The sequence below is a fragment of the Eschrichtius robustus genome, chromosome 20, assembly GCF_028021215.1.
Source record: "Eschrichtius robustus isolate mEscRob2 chromosome 20, mEscRob2.pri, whole genome shotgun sequence".
Classification (NCBI taxonomy): domain Eukaryota; kingdom Metazoa; phylum Chordata; class Mammalia; order Artiodactyla; family Eschrichtiidae; genus Eschrichtius; species Eschrichtius robustus.
In genome coordinates this window covers 46052884-46070284 of record NC_090843.1, presented here as the reverse complement: position 1 = coordinate 46070284, position 17401 = coordinate 46052884, and the positions used below count along the sequence as shown (strand labels likewise).

At 36.1% G+C, this 17401-nt stretch overlaps 1 protein-coding gene across 5 annotated transcripts in view; it reads left to right on the top strand.

Annotated features, from left to right (window-relative positions):
• AP2B1 (adaptor related protein complex 2 subunit beta 1) overlaps positions 1-17401 on the top strand; it is a 116037-nt gene that overhangs the window by 42095 nt on the left and 56541 nt on the right. For all 5 annotated transcript variants that reach the window (XM_068531074.1, XM_068531073.1, XM_068531072.1 and 2 more), the window contains 4 exons: positions 371-486; positions 2346-2511; positions 4067-4165; positions 11612-11871. In XM_068531074.1, the coding sequence (XP_068387175.1) occupies positions 371-486; positions 2346-2511; positions 4067-4165; positions 11612-11871 (641 nt within the window). The remainder of the gene's footprint in view (positions 1-370; positions 487-2345; positions 2512-4066; positions 4166-11611; positions 11872-17401) is intronic.

Here is a 17401-nt window from a genome sequence, read left to right as displayed (position 1 = left end):
AAAGATGCCTTCTGTCTGTGCTCATTCATGAACTGCAGATAAAGACCTCCTACCTTGGCTTATTCTTTCATTCTTATTCTTTCCTCCTACCTTGACTTATGCTTTCTTCTCATTTCTGTCATCCTGGCTATCCAAGATGATTTTTTTCACTTGAACTGTTTCTTGTAATGAGTAAAATTTGGAGTATATCTAGAACTTCTGTATATCTCCATCAGATAACCCAGCCTCTAGTATAGGGTGGTCAAATTAAGTGCCTCATCTTTTAGTCTAGTTCAGTTGATACACCTGAATGTTCCAAAAAAATATTTTTTATGTTGAGGTTGTGTTATTGGATAGATCATCTGACTTCTCATTATGTTCCTCTTTGCAGCAGTCTGCAGAGCGCTGTGTAAGCACATTGCTTGATCTCATCCAAACCAAAGTAAATTATGTGGTCCAAGAGGCGATTGTGGTCATCAGGGATATCTTCCGCAAATACCCCAACAAGTATGTCCAAATACTTCTGCCCTTCTTCCTCAGATCATTTAGGAAATGTTTAAGTAAGGCACTTTGAGGTTGGCTAGGTAAGAATTAGTCTTTGTAAAGTAACTGGTCATAATTGAATACTTTATTAAAAATCAGAAGCATATAAGTTGGTTAGCACAAGGATTAAAATCTGATTTTTCACCCTGCTTTATCACTTTTAGAAGAATTGAAGCTCTGTCTGAATATGCATTGTCAATTGGCATATATTAAAGTTAGCCAGATTCTTTGGTGACGAAGTTACTATTAAATAAGGATACCCATATATTCCGGGTTGTCTGGGCATAATCCATTTTACACCTCTTACCAGGCATAATTAATAATTGTGTCCCTTTTCACTCTCAGAAACGTCTCAGTTTGAACAATAAATTATATGGTCACCTTATTGTAAAAGCCAGGGAGGTGACAGCTTCACTATTCACTTAGTATGTTACCTAGTACTTGTAGAAAATTATAGAACATAATTACTATATGTTTTTATAGAACGTAATTACTATATGTTACTATATAGCAACAATAAATTGTCAGAGTTTCAGGCCTTTTCTGAAGTATTGTAGCTGCTTCCATTAAGATATACAAAATCTACATTTTCACTCCACAAAAATTTTCACATTGAAGCCTCTTAGTTATGAAACAAAAATACTTTTTCAGATTTGCTTTTGAAGGCAAACAATTAAGGAATCTGAAAGAGTGAAGTAAGAGCAGATCTTATAAGCATCCTAAATCTCATTTTACCTTATAATCATAGAGATGAACTGTACTAAGGCTTCTGATTATCGTTAAAGATAATGTGAAATGAAGTGACTTGCAGTTAGTTAGCTTAGTGGTGGACTCAGAATTAGAAGAAATATTTTAATAAGGTAGTGGTTTATTAAGCATTATATATACTATATATATTTATTTGTTTATTTATTGATTTATTTTTAATTCTAGAAATGGTATTTTTGGAAAAAGAATCATATAATTTTACCACTCTCCCAGGAAAGAGGAGGGTTGGGTTTCTAAACTTCTTGATTAAGTGTGGAGGTGTATATCTTAATATGCTTCTAAAGAAATGTGTCCATTTCTGGTTTGTATTACTGAGGGATTATGATAGTTTAATTTTCAGAAAACATTATCGAGAACCTGGTTTAATCAGTGGAAATAGGGCAAACAATTAAGTGTATTATTCAGTTGTCCATATCTCATTTATTATCCAATTTCATTCTGATGTTTAAAACTACATTAACCAAGGAGATGGATTTAACATGGTAAAGAATGAGAGCTATAGACCTGTAAAAATAAATACTTGAATTGCTTATTTCTTTAGAGAAACACGTCATTAGTATGGGTGCCTTGGGAGGAAGGAACATAAAGATCTCTACAGAAAGCAGAGACAGGTGGATAAGAGACAGAATTACTGTTTCTGGATGCTATTGTTGTCTGACTCCATTTTCCTAATAGTAAAGTGGAATTTCTGTTCCTCTACGATGAAGGTAAAATGAAGTAATAGGAAAATTCTCTGATCTAGTTATGAGAAAGACTGTGAGAAATGTAAGGTAGTGGTATTATCTTACACCATAGGTTAGTTTTTCCTTGTGAAAAGAATATCTGATAAGCTTTTATAAAGATTTATGGTCTAGTTATTAAAACATAATTGAAGGAAAATTGAAGGCATTTATAATTTTCTGGCTTTAAAGCCTGTACATTCTCTTGACTAAAAGTCTTTGTAGCTTGGTGGTGGTTTAGGGTACCTTGTCCATGGTTTTTTGCTTTTAGGCTTCACTGTTAAATACACTTCTCAGTTTTGCCTTCAGTAACCATAGTCCATTTTGTTTTATCAGATATGAAAGTATCATTGCCACTTTGTGTGAGAACTTAGACTCACTGGATGAGCCAGATGCTCGAGCAGCTATGATTTGGATTGTGGGAGAATATGCTGAAAGAATTGACAATGCAGATGAGTTACTAGAGAGCTTCCTGGAAGGTTTTCATGATGAAAGCACCCAGGTAAGTTCCCATCTATATCTATGTATTGGATGTTTTGGGGACGATTTCAGGAAAGGTAAAGGTTAGGCAGTTTCGTGTGTGCGAATTTATATACACATATAGTATGTTCATTTTTCTCCCAAAAGGGGTGACCTTTTTCAGTTGTGCTAACTTCTGTTGGAACAAGCCTGCCTAATTTAGACACAATGGTTCTCAAACTTTAATGAGCCTTAGAAGCACCTAAGCACTGGTGTTTAACCTGTGTTAAAGGACAGGTTGCTGGGCCCCACCCCTAGAGTTTCTGAGTCAGTAGGTCTGAGATGGGCCTAAGCATGTTCATTTCTTACAAGGTTGAGGGTGGTGTTGCTATTGCTGCTGCTGGTCCAGAACCGCACTTTGACAACTACTGACTTAGAGCAGTAGTTATTACTTTTTAATTTTCTGTCACCTAAAGATGATTACCCATTACTGTTAGTAATGGTTGTGGCTCAGTTGCAGCTGGGGTTTTTGTCTGGGGTGAAGGCTGGCATGTGCAGTTTGAAAAGATTCTTTGTGGGTGGTTAGACTCCTTCCCATCTTCTGTCTGTCTTCTACCAAAACTGAGAGACCTTCGAGTCAAAGGCCCAGAGAAGCAGATAAATTATTAAACCTTTTTCCCCGGCATTTGTACTCACTGCAAATTGTTCATGTGTGTAATCTATCATAGTAATTTTAATAGGCCCTACAGGGAACATATACCAGCCAGTAGTTTCATGGTTCGGCAGGCGACTCTTTTTTTTTTTTTTTTTTTTTTTTTAATTATTATTTTTAAAATTTTATTCTTTTTTTTTTTAATAGATTTGTTTTATTTATTTATTTATCTATTTTTGGCTGCATTGGGTCTTCCGTTGCTGTGCGCGGGCTTTCTCTAGTTGCCGCGAGCGGGGGCCACTCTTCATTGCGGTGCGAGGGCTTCTCATTGTGGTGGCTTCTCTTGTTGTGGAGCACAGGCTCTAGGCGCGCAGGCTTCAGTAGTTGTGGCACATGGGCTTAGTTGCTCCACGGCATGTGGGATCTTCCTGGACCAGGGCTCAAACCCGTGTCCCCTGCATTGGCAGGCAGATTCTTAACCACTGCGCCACCAGGGAAGCCCTAGCATGCCACTCTTAATTGGTTGTGATCTGGCATAATTCTACTGTCTTGGCTCTTGCCTCAGTATGATAAATGATTCCCTAATTCCCTAGAAGTTGTAGCTTTTGGTGGAAGTAAATAATAAAGAATTTGGTCAGGAACCAGTTTTATTGCCATCAGTATGTTAGCATGTACTTTAAGAAATACAGGTGATTATCTGGGCCAGAAACAAACCAGCAGTTTTTGATGCCAAAAAGTTCAATTTGGAGATAGGAGGCTAGTGAGTTTTCAGTTGATGAAAACCTTTTACTGCTATTGTTGATATTGGCTGAGTTTTAACCTTTGTTTCTTAATCAAAATCAGAAAGACCTCATAGTAAGTCATATTTGGGAAAATACCACTTTGGAATTCATGGTGTGGAATAATGCAAATGCCTTTCACTACCTATTAAATTACATTTGCTTAGGTACAGCTCACTCTGCTTACTGCCATAGTGAAGCTGTTTCTCAAGAAACCATCAGAAACGCAGGAGCTGGTACAGCAGGTCTTGAGTTTGGCAACACAGGTAAGAAATCTGAAAAAAGCATGGAGTTGATTTGTCTTGTTTTAAATTCTAGGAAATTGTGTAACTTCTCCCAAGAAGGTTCATTTGCAGAGATTTTAAACGGAAGGAGTGCAGTCTTTAGATTCTGTTAAAAAAATAAAAACAGTGCCTCTTTTACATATTCTACTGAATTAGAACTGGTTGTATGGCTTGTAAATGAATTGACTGACTCCAGTTTTAATGATAATTCATGAAAATTGAACTTAGACTCTTTAGTGTTAATGAAGGACATGACTTTGTGAAAATGACATTGAGTCTCACAGTATCTCCTTCTGGGGACTTAATTTCAGCTTTCAAATGAAAGTACCCTGTAGAGATGGTAAATGCTTTGATAAATATCTCGTGTGCTGTTCTACCTTCTAGACAAGTTGCCTTTCTCTTTAAGTAATTTTAAAGTGCTAATGCTGCTTCCTTAATTATTTAGTATTTTTGGTCCTTTTAGGGAGGGTTCTGATTTCAGGAATGTGGCAACCAGCTGGATACACAGAAATCAAAGTAATTGCTTTTTCTGATGTAACTAGTATAATGATCAGTCCATCATGATCCAGTAATGTTCTTAATTGAATTTGAGAACAGGCTGGCTTTAGCAGGCTGTCAAGAGTTACGATGTGTGTTTACACATGGAATGTGATTCAGATATTCAATTTACCATTTTCCTCTTTCATCTCTTTATAGTTGTATATTAACAAAATTTGAACTCTTTTATAGTTCTTTAACCTAGTTCTGAGCTGTCATCTTTCCTTTTTTTTTTTTTTGCTCTGGAGAGCTTTATTTCATATCAATAATGAGCACAATTGGAGGACTAAATATGGTAAATCCTGTAATTAATTAGTACGGTTGGGGTGTGCACTTAGTACACTTCTTGAAACCCAGTTCCAAACTGAGACCACAAATGTGAACCTTGAATAGTTGGCAATACATCATCTGTTAAGTGGTCAAAGCACATCATTTGGTACATGATAAATGCAAAGTTCTTCTTTCCTCTGACAGTATTTAATTTTAGAAATACCAGGAATCCATTTTAAGGAAAAGAAGTTTGACAGGCAGATAAGGCATTTGAATACTTAATGGAATACTATAAAGCAGACAACATAATTAAATTGTTTGTAGAATATGCTATACAACTCTGAAAAAAAATACAGCCAAGAAAACTGCTAGAGTCAAAGGCTACTTTCTGACACTTGATTCAAGTACAGATGTTTTACAATCAATGAACTCAAATGTAAAGAAGACCTGAAACTAAAAATTAAGATAATTGTCTTGTCTGATTACTGATACACGTAAACATTACTGAGAATTATCGCTTGATTATCTTTTAAGAAGCAGTTGACCAACAGTAGTTGAGTTAAAGGATGTCAGAAAATTCACTTCACAGAAAATTGAGGTGTCCCACTCCACCCCTTGTACCTCAGTTTTCTCCATTTCTCCAACAAATAATGAATGAACTTTTTTAATGTGCTATTTCCCCAAGTCTCTAAACCTTCACTTGACCCCATTATGGTTAGTGTGAAGAAGCATCCATATGAGTATGTGGAGTCAAGGGCAGGCCATGGCTCACCATCTGTCCATGAAAAGTGGACTGGGAGGTTGTCATCACTGATGAGGCGTGTCTTGGCACTAAGAGCAGAAATTGGTCATCTTCTGAATCAAAGTAGTTTAGGTTAGACGTTAATTTTCACGTTAATGTTTAATAGGTCATCTACAGGGGGCCATTTTGAATAGAAATTGCCCCTTCTTAATTATGTAGTGCTTATTACAGACTCTGTAGGGTGATTGCCATTAAATTAGCCACGTATTTGACTTCATCTTAGGGCCTTGAAGTTCATTTCTGTCTTTTGCTACAGGCCCTGCAGCCTCTCTGCTTTGTATGAAAGAAAGAGCTCTGTATAAATTAACCAGATTCAAGGAAGTCTTGTGTTTATTCTAGATGGTAATATAGTAAACTTGATTTTAACGAGGCCTATGTACTAACACTTCAGAAAACTCCCTAAACACAGATAAATACATATTTATACAGTCTCTTAGCTTTCTCAGAAATCTCATTTTCTTCAAGAATCATGGGATTTCTGTTTATTAAAGTATCCCAAATTTTTTACTCTCCCCTGACGGCCACGTTTCAAAGCGTCAGCAATATTTGGCCCTCCATGAAAGTTACCACAGGAAGTAGAAAATAAGAAGGAAAGAGAAAAAGTAGAGATGGGAGTGCTGGGTGGCGACCTAGAATCACTCAGCAGGTAAGAGACTGTCTCGGCTTACATTGTGTGACAGATTCATGCCTCAGCCAAACTGAAGATTCTGTGTTTATGTATGTGTGGAATAGTCAAAATCATCTTAACTGCTGAGAGGCCACTTGACATTCATCCACATTGGAAAATAGATACACCTTTCCTATTATTAATTTTACATCTTTTAAAATTTATTTGTTAGAGCTCTTTGAAGTGTTTTTTCTAAAACTTCCCTTTGCCTGAAGCAAAGCAATTTCCATAACCATCAAGGCAATGGTTATTTAATATTATCTATATTGAGCATTCTAGATTTCCTAGTCTAGACCCTTGATTACCCATTTGTGTCTCTGTTAAGATGGAGTCAGAACAATTTTCTAAAAAGAATCTTGGCTTTGCTCCTTCTCTACTCACTTTTTAAATTTAATTATTTATTTATTTACTTTTGGCTGCATCGGGTCTTAGTTGCTGCACGCGGGCTTTGTCTAGTTGCAGCGAGCAGGGGCTACTCTTCGTTGCGGTGCACAGGCTTCTCATTGCGGTGGCTTCTCTTGTTGCGGAGCACGGGCTCTAGGCGCACGGGCTTCAGTAGTTGTGGCACATGGGCTTAGTTGCTCTGCGACATGTGGGATCTTCCCAGACCAGGGCTCAAACCTGTGTCCCCTGCATTGGCAGGCAGATTCTTAACCACTGTGCCACCAGGGAAGTCCTGTCTACTCACTTCTGAATAGATAAGGCTAGCCTCATAATCAAGTGAGTGTCTTTGGTAGATTCCATTGTATTCACAGGTTCTGAACCCTGCCTTCATCTCCATTGTCTCTTAAGGCCTCTGTATCTGTATTTAACAGGCAGCATAGGAGAGCTGTGTTTTAGGTTCTTGTCAGAGTTCAAACTCACTCTTAGTACAGTATTTGCCTGAGATAAAGTGTTTAGGGAGGATTCCCTATGTTCTTATAGATGTTGAAATTTACCACTGAATCAAGCCAGATTAGTAGAGAGCTGGGGATCTAGACTGCATTGTATTTGACCCTTATTAGAATTGTTTTCACTGAATTACACTAATATCGTCCTGTAGTAAGGGTTGTCATGAGAAACTATCCTCTTTAGATCTGTTATGAAAGTATTTATTCCATTATATATTTTTTTCTTTATGAAACCCCATAAACAAATTCCTAACCAGTTTTGGATTCTCTTATGCATTAGTGTGTAATTAACTGCCCCTCTGAATGGCTTATCTGACTAGACTTGTTTTTCATATCAGATGTTTGAAACCTTAGAATCAAATTTAAGGATCTCCTGTAGAAAATGTGTGGGTCATTGTGGCTTGCATTTTTCTGCCTTTGCTTCTAATTTATGTTCTCTAGCCTTAGATGTATTTTTATAAGCTTTGCTAAATCCTTTTCTAGAACAGGGCAGGGTATAAATAAACCATCAGACGTTCCTAATTCTAGATTTTCTGTACAAGGACTAGTAGAGAATCTTAGTAACAACAATCATCTGTATAGTGCTTACTATGTGCCAGGCTTTCAGTAAGGGTTAATACTGTTACTCTTCCCATTTTATAGGTGAGGAAACTGAGACATAGAGAGGCCGGCCCAGTTAGTATGGGATGGAACTAGGACTCAAACCCAAGTAGCCTGGCTCCAGAGTCTTTGCCCTTTTCTACTCTGTTAATGCTGCTTCTCAAGTCTGAAAGTTAAGAATGACTTTTTGAGAATACGCATTCCCTGTCTTCCCTGCCTGAAGCATTGTTGTGCATAAGCCAGTATAAATAAGTGAACTTAGAGGTTTTAAGATTATTGTGGATGATTATTTCATATTTGGCTATAAATAATTAATAAACAGTTTCTCTAGACTGGCCTTTTCTGTCCAGTTAATGAAATCTGAGGCATTAGCATAATAGAATAAGCACATTTATATAAGTCTTTTCCACTGGAATTTTCCTCTGGAATTTTTTTCTGAAGTTCGTGAAATAAGAACCTAATTTAATATTTATGTTACCAGCCATAAATATTTAAGTTGAGGGCAGCATGATCTGCTGAGTTATGTTGATTTGAATTGGGTGGTGGGGTTCTGTTTCTGCTACATCCACTGGTTCAGGGCGTGACTGGGCAAATTTCTCTGTCATACTAGTGTTCTGTCTTTATAGTAGACTTAATCCTATTGTGTATTTATTCTGAGAATTCAGTGAAGGATATGTGAAATCTTTGTGCTTCTAATTTTAAATAAAATGGTGGTATAATTAGAAATATTATTAGGGGAAAAGAAAACCAACCCTTGAATCCATGGCTTTATTTCAAAGATTTGTCTTTTTCGCTTTGATAGTTTTAGAGGAATTAGTAAAGAATACACATAAAAGTGTCCAAACTTTAGTAATTACTCTTTTTAGTACATGGAAAAGAAGTCTTCACCTGAGTTTTTCCATCTGTGAACTAGAGACCGTCATCATCAAAATCACCTGTGCTGCTTGTTAAAAATAAAAGTTCCTGGGCCCCACTTCTGACATAATGAATCAGAAACTCTGGAATCTTCACTTTCAGTGGCTTTCCTGGTGTGTTAAAATGTTGGTGCACATTATAGTTTGAGAATTACTGTTTCAGAGCTTGCCTGGTAAGAATTGTTTTGGAAGCTCTCAAATTTTTGGAAATACACTATTTTCTCGAGATCCTTACGGGGGCCTATCAGACTAGCAGTACAGTAGATCCGAAACCAAATTTTCTGAGTCACCAAACACATAATGGCACCTTAAAATCATAAAAAGTTTCTATTTTCTTGTCATTAGCCTTGTCTGGGCCTGATTTATCGTGGTCTCCATGTGAATAGTGAGGCAGTGAAAGCCAGCTGATAGTAGTCCTAACAGGTCACCCCTCAGGATAACTGAGTTTGGACAGTGGAGATCCTTGCCCACTCTTCACTTCCAGTCCTGGAAAATTTGCACTCATTTTCTCATTTCTCATAGGACTAAATTTTTAAGTCAGTGTCTGTTAAGGTTTACAGTGCGTATACCCTTTGATCCAGTGATTCTATCTCCAGAAGTTTGTCCTGTTGCAGTGTTTTGAATTTGTGGGGGGACTCAAGCTTTTTTCACAGAAGTATGTATTTTGTGAATCCCCACAGGAATTTTTTTTTTGGCCATTTGGTTAAATATGTACTGGCTATATGAGAGAAATAATTTGAAGTAAAAAAAAAATAATTTTGATAAGTATATTATTAAGCTGTATTATATAGTTTATTTTAATATGTTTAACAACTTTACTACTATATAAAGGCAAATTAAGTTTTCTCAGTTAAGTGATGTGTAGTGTTCATTTTCATTGTGTAATAAAAAGCATAGTCTACAAATTTTAAATGACATGCTTTGGGGACTGAATATACAGATTAAAATTTAACTTTAATTTAAATATCAATAAAAGCTGGGCAGAGAATTGCTTTCCTGATAATGATACTTGGAGAAACTTGTATTCTGCTCTTTTAAAAAATCAACTTGTTTATGTTTCATAATATTCAAGCTTTGTTTCCGAATGAAAATCTAAGTGAGGAGGTTTCAGGCTGCTATTTATAAACACTTCCTCAGGAGCAAATTAGCCCCCCTCCCAAGAAGCAACAAAACAAACTCATTTAAATTGGATAGTATCACTGTTTCCTTTTTTTAACCCTGGCATTTCAAATACTACAAACATTTTGATATAAATAATACATGTATATGTGCATTTCTATTAGAATAATGCAACCTATGAATGTGATAAAGATTATCTTGAGGTAAAATTTACCATTTTTATACTGTATTAGCTTGTATCTCAGTGTTCTTTATGCTTTTTTGTTTTTAACCAGCACTCCATTTTGAGTGCAAATTAAATAATACATGATTAAGAAAATCTATGTAAAACCATCAGGGTCACTTCCGGTATTGAGCTGAATGATACATGCCTTAAATGGCTAAATTATAAACCAGTTCATCTGCTTATGTAGAAACTCATGGGAAAAACCCTGGCCTAGTTTAAAGAAAATATTTTTGTATGTGTTTTAAATACAGAAATTGAAATGGGACTGATTGTTGCCTTTAATAACATGATACCACTGGAACAATTCATGCATAAATGAATGCCACTATATAGACATTCTGAGAGGTGGATACCAGGATATTTATTGCCACTTTGTAATGATTGCAAAAATAAATGGTAGGAAGGAGGGAGAAAGAGGCAGCAGTCTAAATGTTCATCAGTAGGACACTAGTAAATAATGATGCAGTGCTGCATATACAGTGGAAAATGGCAGCTGTATGTGCCAATATGGAAAGCAGCTTGAGGAGCAGTATATATACTATGAAACTGGTTTTGTATAAAATAAATATATGTATGTGTGGGAGCTCTCTGGTAAGATATATAGTGCACTGTTAATATGGCTATTTTGGGGATGGGGAGTTAAGGTGGGGTAGGCTTGGATGATAGGGGGAGACTTATTGTTATATTATACATTTCTAAATTGTGATGTGTCATTGATAATAAATTTTTCTTAGCCATGACCATGTATAAAATTATTTTTAAACAGCCACAAAAAAAAAAACGAGACCACTAAATTCAAGTGTCACCCCTTTTAGAAGCACTTAGTTATGTGCTCTCTTTAACAGTTTTTTTTTATTATTTAGGTAATAGTACCTCTCATACTGTATTGTAATAATTAGCTCATTGAAGTCAGGCACTGAGCTGAGCTCATTGAAGTCAGACACTGTGTTGTTGTCTCTTTATTTCCAGGGCCTAGCCAGTGTCTCCATAGGAGATACTTAATAAATATTTGATTGAAGAAAGAAGGCATGGGTGAAATATATGTAAGATGTGTTTCATGAATAATCCTGCTAATATTAAAGCAGTTAAAAACATTATTTTTATGTCCTGAGGCCATCATAAGCAGTTGATTTTTACTGGCTTAAACTTTATTTTCCTTTTCCCAACTTCATTTTGAATTTGAGTCTTAGAACTAACCCACTTCAATTTATATTTAAATTCTTTGAAACATTAGAGATTACAGAATTATGACTATATTAACAATATATGGAGTCTAAATATCTTCTTAACGGCCAACTCTGCGTAAATCACTTCAGCATTGCCTTGATAATAAATCCAGCAGTTTGGCTTTCTGCATGGAGAAAGGTTACATTTAAACCTTCTTGCCATTGCCTTTTCATTAGGATTCTGATAATCCTGACCTTCGAGACCGGGGCTATATTTATTGGCGCCTTCTCTCAACTGATCCTGTCACAGCCAAAGAAGTAGTCTTGTCTGAGAAGCCACTGATCTCTGAGGAGACAGATCTTATTGAGCCAACTCTGTTGGATGAGCTCATCTGCCACATTGGTTCTTTGGCCTCAGTGTACCATAAGCCGCCCAATGCTTTTGTGGAAGGAAGTCATGGAATCCATCGCAAACACTTGCCAATACATCATGGGAGGTAAGCAGGTAAACTAGGTTTGAGTGAGAAGTGATTCTCTGTTTAGACGAAGTTGGTCTTCCTCAAGCTTTTATAGCCTAGAAAAATTTGCTATGCATTTGGCAAACCTACTCTACTGCCCTGGAGGCTTCATCTGAATACTAGTGACCACACACAAACAATGGGTTAAAAGGCCCCTCTGTGTTCTAATCTCAGGGTAGGTAAGGTTATGCTTTTAGAAAATTGTGGTGAAGATTTTCTAAATGGATAAAGTTTGAAAGTTGCGTAAGTCTCCAGAAAGATGAGGCTAGAAAATTTCCCAGAGTTGAAAACTTGGTAAAAAGCCTGTACAGGCATACCACAGAGATAGTGCACTTCAGTTCCAGACCACTGTGATGAAGTGTCATGAATTTTTTTGTTGTTATTTATTCAGTGCATATAAAAGTTATGTCTATACTATACTGTAGTCTATTAAATGTGCAATAGTATTATGTCTAAAAAAAAAAAGTCTACATACCTTAATTTAAAAATACTGTATTGCTAAAAAATACTTATCATCATCTGACAATGCAGGGTTGCCACAAACTTTGAATTTGTAAAGACTGCAATATCTGCAAAGTGCAATAAAATGAGGTCCGCCCATGTATACATTTAGCTATTTTTATCCTTTACTGTAACTTTGGTTCAAGCTTATGGATGAAGTTAGCAGATACTGCTTCTCTTATGCTGCAAAGCTAGCTGTTAATGAAATAATGTTTGCAGGATTGTTTTATAAGAGCAGCCTAGATTCTGTGTAGACATAGTTGTTCAGTTGCCTGTACCTTTTTTACCAGAATAAATTGCTCCATATCAGTAAGGAAATGCTATTATGAACAGACTGTCAGGTAACATGGAACTCTTGCTTTATAGATAACCTTAAAATTTTAATTTGGGAGGAGCAGTACTCTAATAAACTCTTATAATGGGTATCTTGGAATCTTTTCAGAATCTCCTTCCTTCATTAATTATAATAAACCTCATATCTAAGTAGTATTTACCTCTGAGTGTTCAGAGTATCTGCACTTTCACCGTTTATGAGTGTCTCATATTGTCTAATATATATTGCTGTTTAAGTGGTTCATGAATAGCCAGACTGTAGGATTTATTGCTTTACAAATTAGTGTAGTCAACGTTTACAATACTGTAGCTCTGTTTTAACAGACTATGGGCACAGATAAACAAAAAGAAAAGGGCAGTACCCAAGAAAATGATTATTAATCTTTCATTAGCCCTTGAGTTGAATCTTTGGTTTTAGGGCAGCGCTGTGATTTTCACCCAAAGGAAACTTGTGGTTTCATGAGAATCAGGCCTCGTTACAGCGTGTTTGACCTCGTAGGCAAGCATATTTAACATTCGCTAGATATGACCATTTAACGTCTAAGTACATCTCCCAGTCTGTGCTTCAAGTTTTGATAAATAGATACGGACTTTCTGTTGTTTGCCATTTAAATTACCTTTCTCCTGATAACTTTGACCCTCAAATGGGATGGGGAAAGTGAAACAAATCAACAAACAAAAACAACTCTTCCTAGAACACAAAGAGAGAACCAATATTTGAACTATGTAAAAAGAAGCACAGTCTCTTACGTAAGGTCTTTATCAGATTAATAGCCTTCAATTTGTTACCTTCACAATTCCTTATGTGGTTCCTTTTTGGATGACCTTTTTGTCCATTTGTGCTTGTTTTTTGTTTTTAAAAAAGAAACACAAGTGCAGAAAAATCCCCTTTGAAATAAATACGGGTATGTTGCTGCAATGGCATGTCTGTAAGAGTACTGACATCACCTAGCTTTCTTCTGCGTCCTAAGGGTAATAAGTGATATGCCTCTGACAGGAAATACATTTGCACCATAAAACCTTAGAGGCTTAAAAATGCTTACTTCATGAGGTCTTTTAAAATCACTTGGGAAAGGGAAAAGTGCTTTTTAGTTGAGTATTGCTTACTATACTTGTCAGCTGCTCTGTGGGCGTGAGATGGTAAATAGTTGTCTAACTTGGAAATATCTCACCTTTTAAAAATACTGCTTTGATGACAGTTTTATGCAGTTATTTCCCATGCCTTCACAATGGGGAAAGATTTTCATGTTAGTTTTCTTGTGTCTTCCGTTTAGAAAAAATACATAATAATGATTTATCATGTTCTTAATTTGTAGAAGCTGTAAGATCATTTACTTCTTTTCATCTAACTCACTTTTGTCTTCTCATAATACTCTTACCTGTCTATTAGAGTGGAGGAAAATATGTGCCTATTCTGCCTTCTATTTAAAGGTGCTGATAAATCCATGTGTTTTGTCACATTGCCCAAACGGTACATGTTGAGAGATGATAGAATTTCATGGGCAGAGGATACCCTTTATGGAGATTTCATATATTTCTTGCTAGGTGTATATGAAATTGTTTCCCCTTTTGACTTCCTTATTAATTTTTGGCTTTATTTGTACCCACCCTCTCCCCAATCTAGATACGTCTCCTTTTGGCTTCCTTGACACTTTTTCCTCCTAAGTCCTCTTTTTTTTAGATTGTTTTTCTCTCTTTAATCTTTGCAGTTTTGTGTTCCTTCTCTTCTCTGGTTGTATCACAAGGCTCCTTCTGAACCTTCTCTGTGTATTCCCTTAGGCGGTTTATCTTCTAAGCACAGTTACCACTGATATATTCTGTTAATTTTGTTTTGTTAATTTTATTGGTGAGGAAGCTTTGTCTCAGAGAGGTTGTCACTTGCCCAAGGTGATGCATGCAAGTGGTAGTTAGTGGAGCCAGCGCTTGGTCCTAGTCGTCTTATTCTAGACGCCCTGCTCTTACCACAGCACCCTGGTGTTACTCTGCTCATTTCACCTGAGGTGTGTGTGTGAATTTCTTCCCAAGTTTACTTCTGTAACTCTGACTGCCAGTCCCTTTTCCTTAGCTGTCTGTTGGACTTCCGTACTTGTTTTTCTCACTTGAAACTTAACAGAATTGAAAGCAGCATATTATTTTCCCCATCATCCCTCCAGGTTCCTCTTACAAGGAGCATCACTAGTCTTTCGCTTCTTCGTTTTTGTTTTTTCTGAGTTTGATTCTTCATTCTTCTTTGTTCAAGCGTTGTCAGAACCTACCTAGGGTTTTCATTTTTTAACAAAGCATTTGTTTATTAATGGAATTTTTATAGTGGTTTTTTAGTTTTTAAAAAATTATATAAATCTTAGGAAACATAGAAGATAGAATGGTATAACAAACATGTGTACTCATCACTCAGCTTCAACAGTCATCAGTATTTTGCCAATCTTGTTTCATTTATCACCCCCACAAATTTTTTTTTTGAGGGAGCTGGAGTATTTTAAATTAAATTCCAGACCTCATATCACTTCACCAATAAGTACTTTACTTGTTATCTCTCAAAGATAAGGACTTTAAAAAAAAATCACAATATATTATCAAGCCAAAATTAGGGGTAATTCCTTAACATTCAATAAAACTGAACTACTTCAGATTTTTTCAGTTGTCATTCTCTATTCTACTTTAAAGTTTATCTAAGATTGGTTTTACTTTTTGCTTAAATGTTTGGAATAATTCACAGTGAAGCCATCTGAACCTGAAATTTTCCTTGTTTTTTTTTCACTTTTTAAATTAATATGTCATTTATAATAATCTTAGTATTAGTGCACTAATCTTTAGTGTATAGCTCAATAGATTTTTATGTGTGCATACACTCATATAACCGCCACTCTGATCAGATACAGGATATTTCCAGCACCCCAGAAGACTCCTCATGCCATTTTGCTGTTATATCCACCCTCCAGAGATAACCACTGTTTTGATTTCTATCACTGTAGATTAGTTTTGCCTCTTCTTGAACATCATGTAAATGGAACCATACAGCATTTGCTCTTCTGTGTCTAGCTTTTTTGCACAGTATAATATCTGAGACTACTCTAATGCCGTGTTATCAGTTGTGTGTTCCTATTTATTAGTGCATAGTATCCCATTGCCTGCATATGCCACAGTTTATTTATATCTGCTGTTGATGTATCTTTGGGTTGTTTCCAGTTTGGGGCTCTTATGGAGAAAGCTGCTATGAATATTCCTATATATTTCTGTTGGTAGACCTATATACTCATTTCTCTTGTGTGTACACTTAGTGGAATTGCTGGGTTATAGAATAGATGAATATTTAGCTATAGGAGATACTGCCAGTTTTCCCAAGTGATTGTACCAGTGCACACTCCTTCCAGAAATATATAAGAGTTCTAGGTGATCCATATCCTTAGCAGCACTTGGTATTGTCAGTCATTTTAATTTTAGCCATTCTGGTTGATTTGTAGTGGTGTCTCATAGTTTTAATTTGCATTTTCCTGATGAGTAAAGATGCAAGTACCTTTTCATGTTTATAGACTGCTAATATATCCTCTTTTGTGTCATGCCTGATCTTTTCCTTATTTTATAATGAGTTATCATCTTTGTAGGAATTCTATGTGTAATGATCGAATGATTTGTAGGAATTATATATAATTTGGATACAGGTCTTTTGTCAGATGGATATTTTGCAAACTTCTCCCAGTCTGTGGAGAATACCTTTTCTCACTCTCTCTTAATGGTGTCATTTGAAGAAGAAATGTTCTTAATTTTAATGAAGTCCAGTTCATCACTTTTTTTCTTTTATGGTTAGAGCTTTTTGTAGAAACTTTTGTCTTCTCCCAGGTCATAGAAATCCTCTTGGTTTTCCCCTTCACATTTATGTCTGATTTATCTCTAATTTTTATTTATGTTGTGAGGTGTAGGAGTCAAGGCTCATTTTTGTCCCACGCAACTATTCAGTTGACCCAGCACCATCTATTAAGATCATTTCCCCCTGCCTAGTCCATTTAACATCTCTTGGAACTCACCACTTCGTTTTTATTTTTACAGTGTGATGGCAGTAGCGGTTTAGGTCACTCTTAGCTCATCTTCATGTCCATTCTCCCAACTTCAGTCCATTATACACACAGCTGCTTGGGTAATGTTCCTCTAAATGTTAATTTTAGTTCTTTGTTCAACAAATAAAAGTGATTCTGCATTGCCTATCATATAAAAATTAACTCTCCAGACCTGTTTTCAGAGTTGTATTTCCCTCATCTTCACTTCCCCCAAATCTTACCAATTACAGTGTCTGCTCCTGCCAGTATAATTTTTTCACCACCCCTGAAGTCAAATTGTTCATTTCTGTGCCTTTGCACAAGCTATCCTTTCTTTTTCTGAAGGTCTCTCCCTGGTAGTTCCTCATAACTATGCTGTTTTTGAAAATCTAGCCATAAAACCATTCTCAGAAGCTTTTGGGATCAGCCCCACCTGGTTCTGTTTTGCTTCTCATCTGTATCCTTTCAGTGTGCAGACACACAATAGTCATTTCTGCTTTTACACAGTGAGTGTGCTTTTCACTTGTTTTGTGAATGCTGGTTTTTTGTTTGAGTGTAAGTTATTTGAGGACAGGAAATATATTTCCTTTTTTTAAAAGAAAAAAAAGATATATTTCCCCAGAGTTCTCATTACAGTGCTCCCT